Source organism: Anarhichas minor, unplaced genomic scaffold (genome assembly GCF_050575085.1).
Source record: "Anarhichas minor isolate MPS153535 unplaced genomic scaffold, ASM5057508v1 ptg000042l, whole genome shotgun sequence".
Lineage (NCBI taxonomy): Eukaryota > Metazoa > Chordata > Actinopteri > Perciformes > Anarhichadidae > Anarhichas > Anarhichas minor.
In genome coordinates this window covers 1,306,504-1,328,664 of record NW_027466488.1, presented here as the reverse complement: position 1 = coordinate 1,328,664, position 22,161 = coordinate 1,306,504, and the positions used below count along the sequence as shown (strand labels likewise).

Sequence of the window (22,161 nt, the reverse complement as noted above, 5' to 3'; positions counted from 1 at the left end):
ACTTGGGCAGCGTCCCCCCTTCTCCTCGTAAATACAGCGGCATTGTTGTGCTGGCACTGCTCTTCCTTTGTCTTAGCACTGCTAAGTACTGGATAATGTCATTTCACACCATCTGCCCCCAGGCTTCATTAAAGATACATGAATGGGCTATCTTATGAGGAACAGGTGCTATTGTTTGTCCCTCAAGACCCAGCACTAAGGATCTGACTCGGAATACTTGAAGAGGAGCATCTGTAGTGATCAGTCAGACAGACTTGGCTGAGGCCCCCGTCTCTGCCAGCAAGCACTCCAACAGAGGTTTCTGGGGGAACTCAGCCTCCTTGCAACATGTATCATCAATTCAGATGACCTGATGAAGTCTGTATCAGGCCAGCACGCAATCTGTTTCACGCTCAAGGAGACGCTGGTGTTTGATAAATCGAACCAACTTGCAGTTCTACTGCAAGTAGGATACCATACAGATGCCATATTTTTAAAAAACTAATACGGTTTTAGTTTGTTTGTTTTTTCAAAAAAACATTACAGGACAATTTATTATTTTTGCAATATTTAGTTCAGTCACACCTTATCCTTGTGTAGTTGTACTATTTGACACGTTTCTTTTTGCCAAATATAAACTCTTAGTTTTGCTTCGTGTGTGTTATTGAGAAATACTTCATTCAACCTCTTTTCAATCATATACTCAATCATTAATTCCAGGGTATAAAACTTAAAGAGTACAAATTAACCAAGGTCAACAAGAAAGCACTTACAGTCGATCAGCGGACTGTACAATGGTTTACAATAGCAGCCCATCCTATAGGGTCTGACTGCAGACGACGAGTCAGACGACTCTCATCTCTGATATGTAAATACACAAAGTTAAAAAGACGGGGTGGACTTGAAAGAGCTCCCTTTATTTATCCTAGCACTTACAACATACACTCACACACCCACACACACACACTCAAATTATTCAGCTTTAATACTGCATTAACCCATGAACGCTGTACTCTTGCAACTACTAGATTTATTTTTTATTATTCCTGTAAGTCTTACTTGTGGTGAAATACAAATAGCACTTAGCATATTTAAGATCAAAGATGCACTATTATAATTATTTTTTGACAAGCTGTGTGATTGAAAAAACATTTCACTTTTTAACATTTTTTTTACAGGCTTGTATTAAGCTCAGGTAATGCTATAAGGCATTTGTGCCGTGAGTGGTGTTGTTTTTATAGACATGTAAGCATCCACCTACAACACACGAGCAAGCAGCTCCAAAACACTGAGTGCTAATGGAGATGTACAGCGCATTACAGCACCGACTTGGGCCCCTGTCAACACCCATGTTCCTCACTGTCTGTTATAGCCTCTACAAAGCACCCGGGAGGCCTTAAACCCCCCTGCTGGCTTTCCCTCTGAACCCCCTTACACTTCCATGCACTGATCCACACTCAAGTTTGCTACTCGCGATGCACCACAATGTGCTATGCGAAGGAAACTGGGAGAGTTTTTGTTTTTACTGCCAGAATCAGTCAGTATTAACAAGATTAAAAGACAAAAGGGGCAAAAAAGACACCTACCTCATTCTCACTGGGTTTCATGGTTATTAGGTTGAAAGGACCTGTGAGATCCTGGGTTTAACATCCTGATTAATTGCTACTTGACACCTTTTAAAACCCCTCTGACACATATGCTTATCTTGGATATAATCTGCATTCTAGGAGACTTGTGAAAGTAAAAGCCCTTCAAGTATTCTATGAACATACTGACAACAATACAACTGCAAGCTGCCAAAAATTGCTGATGAGCTCATGGTGATGATGTTCTTAATTCTGTACAATAATTTCAATTATAATAAGCGCCTTTCCCATTAGGAAAAGATCACAATCTCCAGTAATCATTTGGAAGAGGACTCAAGTTTCACTGACATCTCATTTTAATAAAATTACTTCCACACTTTAGTAGCTGTCAGATCCGCAGCTCTCGCTAACCTTCTCTTTCACATTTTCTATAGAAGGGGTTCTGTAATTTCACCCAGGGAGTATAGACTCCAGCTGTTGCTGTAAGAACTGATAGTTCACACTTTGTTCCCCCCCTGCTCTCCGCTGAGCTGCACACCGAACGCCTGCGAGTAGAAATCACCTTTTGTGATCCATTTAAAGTGAAAGTGATCTTGAGGAAGCTGGCACGTCTGGCTACATCCCAACAGCAGCACACACAGTAAAACTGACACTAGACAGCAGGATATGTTTAACACCCGCCACTGTGTACACAGCCCGCTGGGTGTACACTGTACTGGAGCCTAACCAGGAGGAAAATCACTCAGTGGAAGCACTTCTGGGCTGTTGAATCCTCTGTGTTGCTTCAGGATTTTTTCCCCCATGAAACAACGGTATTTAAGCACATATTACTCTTTCACTACAGGTCAACTTATCAGCCGGTTGTACTGCATACACTGAACAGTTACTTCGCGCAGCAGACACACACATTGATCGAACGGAGATGTGGCGGTGTTTGGATTTGTCTGTAGCTAATGGTAATCAGACAAATAGATCAATACATTTGCACCAGACTTTGATGCTCCAGAGTTCAGGTCTTCATATTACCACCCACTAGCCTGAAGCACAGTATTCCAGCTTTCCTGCTCTGAAAATAGGCGCACTGGAATTGGGGATGGCAAATACACTGGAGGGGTTCAGGTCACTAACAAAGGGCCCTTGTCCTGGTCAAGTCTCCAACCTTTCCCCTCACTTCTTTCCTGCAGTCGTTGCACAGCAGCCTTCCCCACGGAAGTCAAAGATAGATAGCTAAAGCAAAACGTCAACAGTGTACAAGCACTGGACTGAAAAAAAAGCCCCATAATAATTTCTCTGAATTGTTGGGGTGCAGCTTTAACCCTGACAGCAGGCACTGTTTGCTCAGGTTTAAGTGTAACATTGCACATCAGTCATGCCTCTGTGTGTATTACACTGAGTGTTGTTCAGGATAAAGTGCAGCAAATCCAGACACATGAGTGAGGTCAGACCAGAGGGAACAACCAATAGATGACTTCTTGTTCCACTAATTCCTTACACAGTAAAACAAGCCTTCTTGGAAAACAGCCATTCCAATATGTCTATATTAAGTCGATGGGAGCTTGAAAGCAGGGTAGTCCATCCCTCTGACCCGCCTAACACAGCCCACCCCAAATCCCTCCACTCCAGCCCTCCTCCATCTCCTCGCTCCTCCTAACTTCCGTAGAATTCTGGATAAAGCGGCAGGCTACTGTTTGCTTAAATACACTGCCTGGCATTTACAGGATTTCTGCACACTGCTTAATGTAGTTTCAGTATTAAATGTTGTAGGAAGAATAATAACAGCTTGACCTCAAGTATGATGCAAAATAGGCAGACAGAAAATACATTTGTAGATACAAGTCAGTGCTTGGGCAAGAACGTTTAAATGATGCATTGATACAAAAAAAGATGCAAAAATGCATTTCTAGTCAAGAAATGTGATCTGTGTAGGTTTAGTATAAATTGTGTATATAAAGAAAATTGTACAAATTATTTCAATGAAATTTATCTGTTTAAAAAAAAGATTTATTTTGAAAATGAATATCAAAGTCAAGCCTTTAGATATGTTCTTAGATTTTAAAGCTTTTTCATTGGTGTATGTTTAAGTGACCAAAAAGAGTTTTCATGCTACAGCTCTCTATTACATTACACTGTGTGTGTGTGTGTGTGTGTGTGTGTGTGTGTGTGTGTGTGTGTGTGTGTGTGTGTGTGTGTGAGACACAGTAAAAGCAAAATGCATTCCTACACGCTGACATAATGAATTGGGTGCACACAGCAACACAATCCTGCTTTACACCCTTAACATGCAGATTATTTTTAACAGGAAATTCAGTGTTATATTTCCAAAGAATATCAGCTCTTTTTTGGGGGGTAGGGGCATACATGGAAGTAAGAATTAATAAAAAAATGTTCAAGGTCTGTCCATAAAATTAAGGTTCGCAGTAAACTGGCCAAATCCACGGGGACTCCCTCAAACAGCATGTGTAATGACGGGAAAGAAGAGAACAGACATAAACAAACGCACAAGTGGGTTTGGGGCCGGCATCATTATCCTGCATATACATCCTCGCTATATGGAAATGAAAATAAGTGAAATGCCTCAGACCCTCATTGCAGGGGGGAGAGTGTGGTACTAAAGAACATTGGACATGGGCTAGTCAGATAGCCAGCTACAACCATGTGATGTGAACAGGGTAGGGGGAGTGGAAAATAGAGGGATTTAATGTGAGGCTTATCAAATATTGTGGTTGTTTAGGTTTAAAATGTCACATCTTCAACACTTTGGAGCAACTCGAAAGACACAAATGCTCTGTACAATATTTGGTGTTGTATAAAATAATTGTAATTATATATAATATATATTCCCTTTAGAGTTGACCATGCCTCTATACTATTTCAATATGAAGCATTCCTTTTTCATTCATCACATATTTAAAATTTGTTGGAAAAAACTCTTTTGCAATTATGGGAAAAATGATTCTCTCTAATTGCGAAACAGAAGACCACCCCTACATTGTGTAATGGTATTGTCCACACTACAGCTGGGTGTCCCTCTCTGTCTCGTCCTCATAGACTGAGGCTCTGTCTTCACTATTACCTCCCAGCTGCCGAGGCCACACATAACAACGGGGCTCATTCTGTTGTTCAGCAACAGAATGCATAGACAGCATGCCTGTCAGGAGGGGCAACTTTATTGGAGACACAAGTGCGATGAGACTTTCAAACATGCTCAAATATCCTCGCCTGATTTCTACAAAAGATCAAACAAAGAGAGGTAATATGAGGACTTGTTTGAAAAATACTGTTTAGGTTGAATTATATTAAAGTAGTGACACAATTTTAAAAATGGTCAAAAGAAAAAAGAAGGTTATGCGGAAGAAAAAACGCAAACTTTTTTTTTAATGAAAAACTGTGCAGGACAAAATAACTCATTCATTGTGTTCTTCCTTTCCCAAAAACAAAAACCTCCTTTTTTGCATCGGTCATGGGCTGAATGCTTTGCTTTGCCACCCCAGTCCTAAGAAAACACGCGCCCTTTTCTCGCTGCCGGCTGCCTGTACACAGTAGAGCCCATTAATGCAGCTCCTTCTCCCTGTGAGTGTGCCCACTGCTGAGGACGATAGCCACGCAAAGCCAATGCAAAGACAAAACAGTTTGCACAACATTAGCAGAGAAAACATAGTCCATGCAGAGAGGAAGTGAAAAACTAAATCAACATCACACTGGAGGATGTGTTCTCCCTCAACTGATATTTTCCCTACGAGGGTCGGGGTACAATGGACTTTAAGTGTAGGAGCTCTGCTTTCATCCAGGGAAGGTTTGCGGAGCTCTGAACAGGTGCTTTATAGTGATATTTAGACTGATTTATATGCATGTAAAGAATATCAGGATTATTTAGCTTCATGCTACATTTTTCTGTCTTGTGTAGGTTATTCCTGTCACTTGTGTGAAGTGACGGAAGGCTGGAAGTTTGTGTCATAAATTAACCCGTCCCACGGCTGCTTTACAAACCCCTCAGGTGACTAATTTTAAGTAGACCCTCAGGTGTGATTTCACACATTACAGCCGTTCATGTGGCACCTCTCAGATGGAGCCTCTTAATTATCGCTGCTTAAACTGCTGAGGTGTCTGAATACAAAGGCCAATTACACATAAGCATGGCTTTATTGTGTATTTTACAGCAATAATGGATCTATGTTTGTCTGCATTCACATTACAAGCAAGCAAATGTCTTATTTGACTGCTTCTAAATAGACTCAATTAAACCAGTGATCAGTTGTTACACTTCATTCACAAAGAAAAGGAGACAGCATCATATGCTAATGGAACAAAACCCACAGACCGTTCAAACAACATCTACTGTTTATTTTCCTAAAGCCAGACTTTGTTTTAACAGACAAATGGTATTACATACCAACTGTTTAGCTTAATTTGTAAATTGTCACTGACATTGCTGAGGTAGTATCTAGTACACCTTTTTGTGCATCATTAATTTTAACAGGGCCGCGATGGCTTCATTGTTTAAATTGCACATTAGTTTGTTTAATGTCAGCATTTCTTCTGCTTACTGACAAGAAGTCACAATTCATAACTAATGAAATTGATCCCCTCCCTCCCCGCCGATAAAGTCCACTGAATATAATTATTTGTATCCAAGTGTCAATATATTAAATCACAGCGGCTAATGAGTCGGGTCACCGCTTTCTTTTATCTTCAGTCTTGCATGTGCACATCTTCATCAGCTAACAGTCTCCTTAAATGGAGGATGAACATGCTGGACTGATTCTCTCTGGGCGAGAGCCAAGCCTGTCTGACTAGGCTGTTAATGCCCCCACATAATCCTACTAGCAGGCTAACACAGAGATCCTCAACACAAGGGAAAGCACTGGCAGTGCAGCATCCACACAGGGAGAAGTGTGCACACAGTAGCACACTTAAACACACAATCATTTCCCTGCTCTATTATTCTCTTATTATCATGCTAACAGTTCCAATCTAGCTGTGCTAATTAAGGGACTTACACATTCTCTTTAACAATGTCTATTTCTGTGCCTTTTTTTTTGCCAGTGCATTAATAAGAGTCTCAAACTGAGAAAATAATTTGTGCCGGGGAGACAACAAAAGCAACTGAGAAAACACAAATTAGCGCTATTATCTTTGTGCAATTACCATACAGCCCTGTGTTTATTTAAACTCATCTGATTGATTTAAAATATTTACCATAATGTTAGTTTTGGAGTCTTTGCTTTTCTAAATTGGTAACCAAACAGAATCAGTGCATTCAATTACTGTATTGGATTGGATAGCATGCATTTTCCATTTTTTCATAACAAAGAAGTGATTACAGAACAGAATTACTAAAAGACAATTTATCATACAGGGCCAAACACCAATTTGACAGCATTTTTTTTGTTCATGCTGGGAGATCTGGGTAGATACCTATTTGATCAGCAGAGAAAAGTTGAATACGTAGCTAAAAAGCTTTACATAGAAATGGTAACTAGTCTGCTGCAGGACATAATGTAGAGGAATCAGGCTGTGTAGGGCTTGTGAGGAAACAGATATACAGTCTGATACAGGCCAATTATTAGGGGGCAACTGCTTCTCAGTGACAAAGACCTTACATTGACTTTTGGTGCAATCTGAAGCAACAGCCATCATTAAAAATACAAAAAAAGAGAAACCCAGCGTGTTTTAAGTGGGCAGACTCTACGGCCACTGAATACAAAAGACACTTTAACAGAACTTCCCCTGTGACTTATCCGGTTTCTTTGTAACAGACGGAAATGGAAAATCCATGTGCAACTGACTCTTCTAAAAATATATTAACTCAAAGTAAACAACAGCATGTAAGATCAATTTGTCTGTATTAAAAGGGAAGTAGTGTTAAAGAAAACAAGGACCTGTGAATAATTACTATATATCCTTGTTCTATCAGACCACGTCGGTCTCAGTATCCGCTGTCCTGTGTCTCATCTCAAAACATATGATCCAGTGCTTGATTGTCCACCTTTAAAAGCTAAATGCTGGTTAAATTAAAGACCTTTAGCATTTTACCATCGAACGTCTGCATACCCCTGACTGTTTATTTACACCATTAAAGACACGTGATAAAGCTTCTGAGACTTTGAAGTATAGGGTGGACAACAATATACTGGCCCTGTCTCTTTTAACCTCAGGTTTCTCTTTTTAAATGGAAGGGATACACACATTCTGTCTTTGTGGACACAAGGTTAAAGGTAGGCTGCAGTGGCACAGATAATGTGTGTGTACTGTTCATACAGTGAGGTTGGAATTTGAAGCTAGGCCATGTATAGGAAGAGAACGAAAGGTTAAAGGGAGATAAATACAGCCAGACCTCCTTGATGAACAGATCATTTAAGTTTTCAAAAGCAGTCGTGTAAACAACACGGTATACAATGGCGCCCATAGAAATGGATTATCTCTCAGATCCTGGATCTCACAGTGTCACGGTTGGCACATCAATGCCACAGCCAATGACAAATGACAATGTCATGATATTTTTATTGGATAAACACTTTAAATGAAATGATTTAGATTAAAAGTGCCCCTCTGTTTCATCAGGGGAGCTCAGTTTCCTCCAGCCTGTTTGTGAAGATAAAGTTCACCCTGACCTTTCCGCCAATATTTATTCTCTTGATGTGTGCATCAATGCGTGGGTCCCTGTGTGCCTGCGCACTGTACACGATTGCCTCTGTGCATGTGTATGAGTACGTGCGTGTGAGAGTCAAACCATGGTTTGTGTCTTCACAGATCCATCCTTGAGGAATGCATGAACTGGGGTCATTAAAATGTGAAAGGTGAGGAGATGGGTGGTCACTGCATGGCTATGGACACTCCCGTCTCTTGAGTTACTTAGAGCTCCACATCTCATGAGGGCATTTTATTTTATTTTGTGACCAAAGAGACTTTATTGTCATATTCTGTCATTTCCACTCTACTACTGCTCATGTGTATTGCCTTTAACTCTCATGTACTGTAACAAGGAAGCGCATTTGAAAGAAAATGCCAGACAACAGAGTGAACACCCTGATGATCAACATGCTGCTGTTTAACTGTTTATCTGCTGCGACTGCTCATCCATTAGGAGCAGGAGAACGTGGGAGTGACTATGAAACGGAAAGCCATGAAGAGGAGACTCAAATAATGCCCAGTGTGCCCGAGTCAAAAACAGAACAGCGTGCTCATTATTTCTTAATCTATCGGTAATCTCCCAGTCCCTACACACAGACTCAGAGACTTAAGAAACGTATGAGATAAACCAGGTCTCTGCTAATATATATGTTTAATTGTCACACGTGTCTTGGTGGTGTTTCAACTAAATCAAGAGTTAATCTCATCCTGAGATTGAATTAGTGCCAAGATGATTTCAACGACGAGGATGGACTGAAGGAATACAAACAAGCTGACGGAAAAACACACAAAGCCTTGAAGCTTTAACTTTTGATAAGCCCCTAAAACTGCAATCATCTGTTATCTTAAAACAAGTGACATTGTAATCCCGAAGGACAAAGACTAAATCTCTATCCTTCTCTTGTAGGAATGATGGGAAAGGATAAAAAGAGAGATGGCTATTCAAAGGGGAAACTTGATTAAACTGCAGTCTGCCTTCCTCACTAACTAAACCTCTGTAACTACACACGTCTTACAGATTCCCTCCAATCCACATGCAAAAGCCCCTTGAAATAGCACATATAGTGTGCCAACAACAATCTCCACTTGCAGTCCCCATGGTTTCATTGTTTGGGCAGTTTACAATGTCCACTGATGTGATCAGTTACATTATCAATACAAGACCTTAGCTTAGGCTCTCTCTTGGTTTCCTCCCTGAAATCAAAACAGAAGGACTTTGACGGCCAGTGGGGTCTCCAATAAAGTTTAGTGCTCTCCATTCCAACAGCAGAGTAACTCAATCCCTCAACACTGCTTCCCACTTTACTAAAAGTCTGTAACATGCAGGCTGGAGGCTTGTTTACAGAACTAATTAAGTCAAAGCTGTTATATATTAAAATGGCCGGGGCATTTTTAAGAGGCAGCAGTAATGAAAACAGAGTGGCAAAAATGCTTGACTAACTTGCCCCTGACTCTCTTTTATCTACTGTCTTTCCTACTCTGACTTGAGAGGAGGGGCCGTCACCACACTGGATATTTGGAGGAACTAGGTTAGGGAGAAAGAACATCTTCTGCTTTAAAGGACTTGCTGATAAACAATTTTGCACGATCAAACTTATTTGAAGTATTGAGTGACTCCTGTTTGTTCTCGGTAGGTGTTCAGTCTGCTTCGTGCAGCCAGCCAAGGCTGCTGGGCAGTGGAATGGATGGTCCGTCCATGGGACTCTTTTGTTTAATTGTGGATGTGGCTTTTTCTTTTAATCAGGGAAGATCTGTGGCACATTTGGCCAAGGGAGAAGCTGGCTAACTGGGCTCTACCAGAAAGGACTCTACTTGTATCTCTGTTCAAGTGTTTGAAATGGATATTTAGAAGTACATTCCCATGCACACTCAACTCCCCACCCTCTCTCAAAACTATGCATCAAGGAGAATTTTCAGGTATCATTTGCCTTTAACTTTGTGATGAAAGCAAGAGCCTTTAAAAGTGAGATGCATTAGGGCTGTGCCCTTATGCTCAATGAGCATAAGTGAAGGGCCATCCATAATATGAGTATACTAGTCCCTCAGTAGTGTATAAGGTACTTCATTTTAGAGTGTTTTCTAGACAGAGTGTCGTGCTCTGTGCTTCTCTCCAGTGGAATTTTCTAATAGACTGTCCACTGTTGAAGTGCAAGGTCCAGACGTGTGGCTTCACAAGAACATATTGACTGTATGGCCTTTCTCTTGCAAAGAGCTCTTGGAAGAGGCATGTTGATGTCCTGGCAGTAGATCTGTCTGTTGCGCGAACTGATGTTTAAAACCAGAAGTTTGCTTTGCCTTAGTGTATCATGAGAACAACCTGTGTTAGATTCCCCATAGATAGAAACTGCTTTTTAGAAAATAAAATAGTATGTCTTGGGAGGAGTGCTAAAAGGTGCTGGAGGAACAATTTGCTGCAAGTAAACGAAAGAACAAGACAGGGAGTTGTCAGTAAGAAGAACAAGGAGTGGAGGAGGAGGTGAATGGAGAAGGATGTGCCTGACACCAAGCACACCCAGCAGGATAACGTTAGCTCCACACGGGTAGTAAGACTCACAGCCTTGACCGCTGCCAGTGACCAGCTCTGGATAACCCTGGACTGTCTGACCATGTCTGGGTGGTCTTTCACTACACAACTCTGCACTGTATCACACTATTAGGCACAGGCAGACATACACACACACACACACACACACACGAAGGCCATTGATAATGTCTGGCATAAGATGCATGGGTCAAAATCTAGAGCAACACATAAATGTAGGAACTACAGTAGGAGAAAAAAAAGCACAATGTCAGGCACTCAGCATAATGACAATGTAAGTTTCAGTATTGTGCTTTGTGAAAGCATACCACATTGCCCTTCTGGGACTAACTTGCTTCAGAGGCATTTACCAGCCTCTTTCATGTCCCCCACCACCTCCAGGCTCTTCTCCATCAACAGGACTCATTAGCTGCTGCTGCTGCTGCCCCCCCCCCCCCCCCACCCCTCCCCCTCGCTTTTTTTTGTTCGTTAAGATGTGCTAATTATTCTCCTCCATATTTTAAAGCCCTCCCAAATTACCAACAGGCAATTAACATTTGATGAGAGTGATGAATGTTAGTGTGACACAAAAATTAAAGATAAAAAGACAAGACTTTTTTTTTAAAGTAAATATCATTGCTAACAGAAGTTAGCAATGATATTTACTTTAATGTCTAATTCTATTGATCCGTGCCATTAAATCCAGACATGTGGTTCGCCGTGACAGCGGTGGTGCATCAGTTACACAGAGGTGTAATCAGTGTAGAAGGAGTGAGAGATGTAAGCTGCTGCCGAGTGTTGGAGGGCCAACAGACACACATTGACTGACCTGGATCTGTTGTTGGAGGAGGTTGATTTTGTGCTGCTGCTGCAGAAGCTGCTGCTGTTGTCTTGCAATCTGGTTGGAAACAGAAGTAAAGAAATGAAATAATTCCTGGTTCAAACTAACAAAGAGAATAAGGAACTAAAATCATGTGATCGGCCTACTTTTTTGTTTTTTCGAGACATTATATATATATATATATATATATATATATATCGTAGGAAATGTGCTGCAACTGCAGGTACAACGCCAGAGATACTGCTCTTAAATACTATCCAGGACATTAGAATATGTTAAAATAGTGGTTACAATGAAAATGAAAATAATAAAGGTGAGAAAGCAGTAGATCAATATGGGACAATAATATAACATTTATTTTCATAGAAAAACTGTGGTTTTATAATGAAATTGCTGCAAAATCTGACAAAAACATATTTTCAATTTCCAAATGAACATGACATGACCTGTGCTGAACTGCACAGTCAACATTAGTGGTAAAAGAGAATAAATGATTTACAGGACAGACGGTGGTGGTTATGATGGAGATAACTGGTGCAGGCAGCGAACGTGTGGCAGACGTCCCTGCCGCCCCTGAGTGACGAGTAGCCACACCGCAATCCTTCTAATCCCAGCAGTCCCCCCGCTCTACATGCCCATTGAGCATGACAACCTAGTTTTAAGTGTCATTTAATTTTCATTTTTAAATATAATTACAAAGTGTTCACTGTAAGATATCGGTCGTCTGCAAATGTGTCAAGATTAATTTGTGCTGGCTTCCTCACGAGTGTCAACAGTTAATTACTGTGTTGTATCTTGATGGCTTGATGACATTCTGGCTCTCAGCGGGCTCCCTCTCTCTCCCTCTCTCGCCCCCTCTCTCTTTTCCATTTTATTAATATTCTTCCATTTTAAAATAAGATCAAATAATAACATATCTTATATCACTGTTCATTTATGCTGCAATGTCCACAAAGCCTACAGAGTTGAGTGTAGTTTGCAAATGAACATCATTGATTGAAAAAGGAATCAATACTGTTAATGTATTATTAGTGTACTATGACGAAATGCATCACTCCAAGGTATATGGTCCATCTCTTCATTTACCACAGGAAGGTCTGAGAGTGTGTGGGGAAAACTCTGAGTGAACTCCTTGCTGATAATTGACTCATAGCCATTAGGGGGGCTAGTGATAATAAAAGTGTCGCCCGTGTGGATAGTTTGTGTCCTTATTTCTTCCCAGACATTAACACACTTCATGGCCTCTGCTAATTTGCTGATTTGTACAATATGGCTCATTGGCCTGATTCGTGCTGCAAATCTAATGCCAGGCTTGTTCTAATAGGAGTCGATTTATAAGATATAGAGGACTTCCATGTTTAATATAACGTTTAATTCGCACATTCCCTCGCATTTGTTAGTACAAGTCATAATAACATTTTCCTACCACGCAGCATAAATGTGAGCGAGAGAGCATGACCGAAATATCTGAGGTAATATAGAATATATCATCTCTTAAATCTAACATTCTTCCAAATTCCTACCGAGGAGTAAGATTTTATTAGCATTTCAGGCATGAAATTTAATATGAAATAGAGAGAAGTGACAGTTTGTTAAAAATGCATTTAATGGCGTTTATTATAGAGACGACATGGGGAAATACGGTAAACAAGATTAAAGTAGCAAAGGGAATGATTGAGACAGACAAAGAAAGAAAGAAAGAAAGAAAGAAAGAAAGAAAAGAAAGAAAAGAAAGAACTATTACCTGGGGTGCAAAATGAGACACGGTGAGTGTGAGAAAAGGAAACAGTGAGCAGTTACCTGCTCCTGCTGCTGACGAGCTAGCTCCATTTGCTGCCTCTGTTTCTCCATCTGTGAGGCGGCGAGCTTCTTCTGTTCGTCGTGGGCTGCCAGTAGCTGCTCTCGCAGGCTGATCAGCTGGGTGATCATTGTGGAGAGCTGGTGTTCCTTTTCTGCCAGGCTTTCTGGAGTACCTAGTGAGGAAATAGAGAGTGAGAGCGATGTTAGGAGTGGAAAGGATAAACAAGCACAAGGTGGAGAGCCTGAGTCATAAACATAGATACAGGTATGTGGTATGTATACCAGAAAGAAAGAAAGACACAAAAGGTCTCATAGTGTCCATGACTAAATAATAGGGTGGATGCTTTTGTACAAAAAAAAAATTAAAAAAAATAACCTGCAGAAGGCCTTGGTCATAATACACTAAATATAGAAAAGGGACCATGCTGCACATGCCGATCATCATATTGTGCTATAGTACTGAACACAATATAGCGTACAAAGAAAACCACACAGGCAGCAACCAACTGCAGTGAATTCACTAGAAAGTGTTAAGGTCACACACAGCCTGGAGTTATCTATTTACTGTAGCTGGTGTTCACAGCGTTCACCGGAAGAAAGGGAAGGAATTGTTCCCGGCATATAGACCAAGAGCTGCAGGGAGCTGTCAAACTGAGGTGGCAGCTTATGTCAGAGGGGTGAACATAAAGAAAGTGTTGAGAGTTAGTGTTAGCCTCAAAACTACAAAACTCCTTACAGACTACCGAAAGATTGGTTCGAACTTGTCAAAAACCTGCACCAGAAAAACAACAATGTTTACACACCACAAATATGCTCTTAATATGACTATGGCAATCATCGGTAAAGGGAAAACTGAACAATACACTCTTTATTTTATCTGTGTAGCTACTGTATGCATACTTGAAAAAGCAAAGCAATGACAGACCAATAGGCTTATTTCTCCCTCTACAGTCACATGTCCGCACTGTGTGTGATAGAGAGAGTGGCTCCGCTGCACTGCTCTCTCGCTCCGCCTAATCAATGCTAAGTGATCCTACCATTGACTTACACCGCCAACATAATTGCCAGTGAGAGGCTAGACAGTAACTCACTCTCCTCCCACTGCACTCCCGTGTGACAAGCTGATCCTGGAGAACAGGAAAAAAAGAGATGGGGAAACCGACAGAAGAGACAGAGAGAAGGAGAGACGGCATGGAGAGAGAAGGATAAAAGCATAGAGATCCAGATAACAGTACAGTGAAGGCTGGCCTGGGGCCAGCGGGAGCTGAATTCTTTCCTGGGTGTCTTCCTCTCGTCTCTGGCCACATCTGTCTTGAGTTTCTCCGAGAGCTCCCAGGGGCCCTCTCCACTCAAACTATTTTAATTTGACTAAACACCTGATTTATTTTATCTCTCCGATGAGGAAAGCCGTTTGTCTTAATAGGGCTTGTCAACCTCCAGAACCCATTCAGGGCAATTTACTGGCAGGCTTGTCTGAACCTCGGTTCGCCTCGCTCTGCCTCCGCTGCCTGCTGCAATGGAAGAGAGCTGCAATTCTCCATTTATCCTCCGAACGAAGAAAAAAAAAGCACCTAAAAGCAGCTATTCATCGGGCATGTGTGCAGTTTCCAAGGCCTGAATTGACTTCTTATTCACCCGACTACACTTGTTGTGAATGGCTTAGCTGTAAAATTGATACAATCAGCACCAATTTTATTAACCTTTGGCTGTGTCCATGAAGGACCTGCCTTTTACAGGTCACTAGCCGGATACATCAGTCGTTGTCACAATAAATCACAGCCATCAATACCGTGATGGGGAGGAGGGAGGGACTAAAGAAGGAGATGAAGAAAGACAGAAAGAAAGAAAAGAAAAAGAAAATCATGATCCAGATGAAGATGACGGCCATCAGGCCTCGAGACCTTGATGACCTTGAGTTGGGAACCAAACACCTGGACTCAATGACGCCCGCTCTCAGCCTGCCTAATTACACATTTCTGATGATCCCTCACTAGTTTAGGAGTGTCATAAAACACAAAATTGCAAAACATGTAATAACTGGAATGTACAGCACATACATTTTGTGTTTGTGTGCATGAATGTGCAGGGGGACTGGTGCTGAGGGTCCACAGAAGGATCGGATGGAATTGTCAGTGTGGAGAGCTCAGTTCTGCCCGGACACCAAAAGAATACTAACAGAGAACCCATTGTTTTGATGTTGAGCTAAATTGGGGGAAATCTAAACTGCCCTCTGTAGAGCTATTTGGGCCTTCCCTTTTGCTAAACTTAATCCTAATTATTAAACAGATTTATAATCATATCAGTATAAATCAGATTATTGGTGAATGCTGAATACGTAAAATCGTAACATCTAAAACATTGTGGAAGAATTTCACTTTCGAGGCTGTAGAAAATCAGGCGCATATGGTTTTTGTTAGGTGGTTAGTGTAAAAAATATCTTTCTTCCTGCTTTAAATTATGGATCAGCTTTAAAATGCAGATAAAACTTTTATTGGGTGGTGCAGAAGAGGAGAGTCGTGGTCTGTGTCTGACCAACCTGCTGACAAAAGAGGCCGTTTCCTGCATATTGCATGGCTTTTAACAGCGGTGGGGCTAGCGTCTGCCTGTTAACATGTCTCCTCACATTGAGCTACCGATGGCAGACAGACAGCCCAGAGATGCCTTGGCTCTACATAAACCCCAGCAGTCGGCCCAGACCTAACATGTTGTGACATCTTCCTGTTAGACGACTGAAGCCGAGTAGGACAATACCAGCCTGACTCAGGAGGAGGATCTCAGGAGTAAGCAGTCAAGTTGTGCTGGCACTTTTCTTGTTTTGTTTTTTCTCTTAGGCCACTGTGTTCACTTCAGAGATGCTAGATTGGCACATAGAAGGAGGAGACGGTAAAGCCGTGTTGTTCAGTTTCAGCGCTTTCAGCATTCACCTTTTGAGATTTCTGCCTCTTTTAAACGTCACAAAGTAGGGCAGAAAACATCAGCGACGGGTGACTAAATAAATGATAAGAGGGAAACAAGCAGAGCCATGGTTGCTTGGGGAGGGATGGGGGTATTTAAGCCTTGGGGTCTTTGGATAAAAGGCACTTTGTAGGGGTGCGATTTGTTCTGTCCAATACCCACATCTCCCTCTCTCTTGGCTCCCTCCTCTCTGCTCTAATCAAGCAGTCTCTAATTTGGGTTCCAAGTCCAGTACCGGGGAAAAAGAAGGAGGCTTGTTACTTTGAAGAGTCCCGAGTGAATAACACAGATAAAAGATTCAGGCACAAAAAAAGAAGAAAAGCGAGGGAGGGTGAGGGTGAAAAGGGGGAAAATCACAAGGCACCCTATTCTCTTCCCTTCCTTTGGTTAAGACAGCTGAGCCATTATGACCGGATCTGAATTGAGTTTTTTAACGGCAGAAGACTGGAATTTCTTTGTCTCTCTATCAGTCAGCTATTGTGGATGCTTCCATATGCTGCAAGCCCATCTTAAGTAAATTAAGACTTGTCTAAATGCTCCGATTGTACCAAGCTGTATCCACAGACCGCACATAACTTGAATGCCTTGTGTGCTTAGGCGCGCTCTCTCTCTCTCTCTCTCTGCTCTCTCCTAAAGTGTGTGTGAAAGTAGACATGAGCGTGTACAGATGTGTGTTACGTGCTGTTCCAATCGATAAAAGGTACATGCCTCTGAGTAAATGCACACGTGTGTAAACTCTGCAGTCATCTGACCCTTTGTCCATTCTTTCAGTGCAAAACACAAAGAGTCAATTGAGTCTATTGGTACCTCCTTTAGTGTTCAAAATAGAACGATTTGTTCTGCCAACAGACCTTTCTTCAAACCTGCAACAAAAGCATGAAGCACAAGCCAATCTTCTTACCAAATCCACTTTTGTGATATTGATTATAACTGAAATATTTTGGTCAGAAAAAGGTATCGTATTGAGGATCTAGACTGGTAGAAAAACAAGCTAGAACAATAAGAGCTAGTTTTATGGTATCTCTCTGCAGTGCTACAAGGCCATATGTAGCAGTAATACCAGTAATATGGCGTTAACGCGCCTTCATGCCCTACAACCAAGACAATATGAGCACCAGCCGTTTTACCTGGCTTGCTGCCTTTGCCATGATATAAAAGCAATTAATCTTGCCAATAAAACCGCATTAACAAGCATGAGCAATGACTCACGAGCACATGTCATCCACTGGCAGCAATGATTCTCAGTCCCTCTGCTCTCCTATGGTTTGAACATAAAGACTTATTCACCCATCATCTTGTTAAAAAACATCAGATCTTCTCACATTTTTAAAACCACCTTTGTGCTTGAGACATATAACAGCTTTTTTACTTGTAAATGGAAGTCTGGTACGAGTTTCTATATATATATATATATATATATGTATGCATGTGCACATGTATTTGAGTATGGAAATATATGATTTTAAGAAAAATAATTTAAAAGGCTCAGCACACAATTTAAAAAAAAATACTCTGATTGGCATCTGGAGAGGTTATTAATAAAAACACACTTCATCTACTGTGGTTTTGCTGTTCATGGCTTACACTGATGGAGACTAATATTTTGATGATAGAGGAAGCCTCACTCTTCAGTATAATTATGCTAATGTGAAAGCTCCAGCACTTCACTTTCTACCCATGACACTGGACAAGGTACTTCATCAAAGCCAAGATAGAGGCTCGACCTGAACATATTACTCCACTCCACTGACCCTGAAATTCACTCTGAAGACAAAAAAATAACTCGGAACAGAAACTTTTCTTCTAGTCTTTCAATAAATTGAATACATCATTCTTTGACTCTATAATACAGTGCGACAAACCAGAGATCCTGTTATCGTGCAGGGTGTTGTATGTATGCAAGGCAGTCTATAGCAAAGATTACCGTATTTTCCGCACTATAAGGCGCACTTAAAAGCCTTTAATTTTCTCAAAAAACGACAGTGCGCCTTGTAATCCGGAGCGCCTTATATATGGATCAATTGGTTAATTGGTTGATCCATACTGGTTGTACACGGCGCTCTGTCAAAATGTTTCAGTACGACTGGTAAACTACAAAGCCGCACCGCGGTAAACACCGGTACTGTGCTTACTCCTAGTCCAACACCACTTGTGTGTATAAAGACCCCAAAATGGCACCTTTCAAGAGACACGCTTACGACGCTATTCTATTCTATGCGCCTTATAATCCGGTGCGCCCTATGTATAAAAACAGTTCTAAAATAGGCCATTCATTGAAGGTGCGCCTTATAATCCGGTGCGCTTTATAGTGCGGAAAATACGGTACACGAAAACAAAGTTTGTCTCAGTCCTTCTATTCATCTCTAATAGCCTTCATGGTGATGAGTCTGACCCCCGTGCCCCTAAAATAGAATCATTTTCAAGGTTTCTCTCATGCAAAGTGCTTAAAGCCTGCAAGACAGTGATCAAGGCAACAGCTTACTGTCTGCAAAACCTTGAAAGTGAATTAGGAGTTAGATGTTATCTCATTCTTTTCACAGAACATGTATTCATTGGTCTTACCTAGCAGCTGATAATTAAAGAAGAATGTAAACAATAAGAAAATAAATGTAAAGAAAAAGGTCAAATTACTGACAGCAATGGCTGCCAAACAAAAACCGGAAGTAAAATTCTTTTTTTCAGGGGAGGTACAAAATGCATAAAATTACCAAAAAATGTGAAAATGTCTTTGTAAAATGCAAAAGTAACTTGACGTAAAATTAAAACTAATTAATGTTGTTTTACACAAGAGCAAATGGCAGCTGGCTCCTGCCTTATTCCGGAATAAAGGCTTGCCATCTTTTTCAAGCATTCAATAAACCAAATCTGCAGAAACAAAATCAATCTGCTCGCAGTTAATTCAAATATAAACACAAATATCAGTTGTTTTTTTTTATATCTCCTTCACAACCAGTGTTTGACAAATACCAGGAGGGAAGGCAGCCACATTGGCAATAGCCAGCGCACTACAGAATGCGTTTTGCCAATGACTAACGTTAACAGTAACAAAATGTGGTTTTGCTTGTACATATATGTATATATATATATATATGTACTAATTAGTAACAGGCAACTCGGAACCTGTAAACACTATGCAGTTACCGTCATTTTCTGTTTACATTGAAATTTGAAATATCCCTCCTTTTCAACACTACTGACACGCTCAGCAAGACGACCAATAAAAGTTATCATGTATGTTGCAACAAGCGCAAAGGCTCCAGAAGTTGTTGCTGCCCTCCCTGGTTTCTGGAGTCTGGTTTTGTGCCTGCCTGCTGAACATTGCATGCACCTTTCGGGAGTGCAAACAGCTATAGCGAAAACTACCCGTCACGACAAGTTATTGAGAAAATAAAAATAGGAGAAAATAAAATTTGTGGCATAAAAGATGAGATTTTTTTGAAATAAAAATCTGAAAACCTCTCTTGTCTTGCATGCACTTTTGAGAAGATCCCTAAAATTCGGATGTTTGCATCTGATCAGAGTCTATTATCTGTTCACATCTGATTAATGTATTAATTTACATCCTTGGAATTAACGTAGGTCAACCCCTCAGCAGCTTCTCAATGCAGTGAGGATGTTTAACATGCAATGACAATAAATCATCTTATCTTATTTGCTTTGCTGAGGAATATTTCAGTGGAGTGTCTTTTTATAAAAGACAGGTGTGTTATTGTCAGCTCTGTAAATGTTTTACATTCTCTTCAAATGAAAACAGGAGTATTACGCTTGTTTCTATGAAATGTATCATACAACTTTAAAAGTCATTAGTTAAACAAACCACTGGAATATAATTCAAAACACAAACAGAGAACTCTATCCCTATATCTCTCTCTCTCACACACACACACACACACACACACACACACACACACACACACACACACACACACACACACACACACACACACACACACACACACACACACACACACACACACACACACACACACACACACACACACACACCACCTCCTTTTTTTTATACCTCCACTGCCACAAGCTGAATTCCTCAATTCATTAGAGGAGAAAAACACACAGTCCAACACTCTCATACATTCATCTGGCAAATGTGGCCTGAGGAATAATGATTTACTGTGGCTCATATTTCACCTGAGTGCACAGGGCAAACAGTTGACTGAAGTGTTGTGGAGAAAATGCTAACTGAGGCATTTTTGACTGGAGCAACTGGACAGATACCGTTTTGTTCCGTTTGTGGGAATGGTTTTGTATGTTTGGTAAACCTAATATACATAATATTTATCTAGAGTGTGTTGTTAAAACACACAAATATTTTATTACTCTTTTCTAAAGCTATATGCAAGTCTGTGTCACTGGGAAATGCGGGCACAGATATTGTGATGTGCATCTCTAGTGCATGGAAACCTCACTTTATGGAAGCCATTAGGAATAAAGTAACAGTTTGAAGTGAATAATCGTGTTTTGAAGCTAACCCACATGGCTGAACAATATGGGCTCTGTGTTCACACAGTGGACTCCTTTCTGTCTGTTCAGGAGTAAAGCCAGCACAGGTAGGGCCAGCATCAAATCAGTCTCAGCTACCGCCCTGCCCTGCCCTGCGTTCTCCTCCTAAAGAGCTTCCACTTATCTGCCTGCCACAGGACCGTCTGTGTGCACTCGACCACTGTCATGTCGACACCATTCTTAAATTGATTCTGACAGTGCAAGAGCCCCGATTTTTCTGCTTCAGAATTCAAGCTGCCATTTCAACGCTGGTGTACAATGTTAAGCTTTTTCTTATTTAAATTTTTTAAATATATATATATATATATATATATATATTTTGTAAATTCCGAGAGAATGAATACAGCTTGTGTTCCAATTTAGTAACCACATATTTTCTTCAGTTTGAGTGAATGCTTGAGCATTTTTTTTTCTCCCAACGGGGGTCCGGGAAACTGGCACTCAGCAGGGAAACTTAAACAGCTCTGTTGAGTACGAGGCTCAAAGACCCTGCACATAGCAAGCGTGCAATAGAGGGCAACCTTATCTGCGTAGGCCACTGTGTGCTATATTTGTATGCATTTGACTATGTCTATAATGTACAGTATATACATACATACAGTAGCCTACATATGAAAATAGGGAAGTAATGATTGGAAGTGTCCTCAATCATGTGAAGAATGGGGACTATGCAATTTTTTTAAGGAAAAATATCTCTTTGAGGTATACAATTGTAAATGTGAAGTCCAAGTATCCTAAATCTTTTTTCTCTCTCTACCTCTTGCGCTCCGCCTTCCACCTTGCCTCCTATTATCTGCTACTTTCTGTGGTTTGGAGCCCTTCCAGACGGCCTCCCTTTCTTGCTCTGAGATTTCATCTCCCTCCTTCATCGTTCCTGCAGATTGACAGCCAAGCTCAGGTATGAAAACAAACAGTTAGCTCTGGAATTGACTGGTGAAAAGAAATCCGCCACTAATGCTCTTTCGCAAACTCTCCTTTTTGCCTGCCCCTGCTGCTACTAAGCCCCAACAGCATACAAGAAAAGGCAGATGGAGATTTGAGATCATTAACCCTTAATAACACCTTTTTTTTTATGTCTGGCTTAAGCAGACCGCCTCAACTGGATTACTGCGCTTGTTTCTACTGACTCTTGAACCTAAAAATAGTCTTAGCCTCAGAAGCAAAACATAATGTAGACAAACACCCACATGACAATAAGCTATAATAATAGATATGTCATCTGTAAGAGGTAAATGGTTGGTTGGGTTTGCAGACCTTAAAAGCAAATCTCCGATGTTGTTGATACTATTGTTTTGTTTGTTTACTGTACGTGCATGTTCACCTCAACA

At 40.9% G+C, this 22,161-nt stretch overlaps 1 protein-coding gene across 1 annotated transcript in view; it reads right to left on the bottom strand.

Moving 5' to 3' along the window:
- sox6 (SRY-box transcription factor 6) overlaps positions 1 to 22,161 on the bottom strand; it is an 81,485-nt gene that overhangs the window by 37,453 nt on the left and 21,871 nt on the right. The window contains exons 4-5 of the mRNA XM_076110259.1: positions 13,358 to 13,530; positions 11,546 to 11,614 (exon numbers count right to left, since the gene is read on the bottom strand). Of these exons, the coding sequence (XP_075966374.1) occupies positions 11,546 to 11,614; positions 13,358 to 13,530 (242 nt within the window). The remainder of the gene's footprint in view (positions 1 to 11,545; positions 11,615 to 13,357; positions 13,531 to 22,161) is intronic.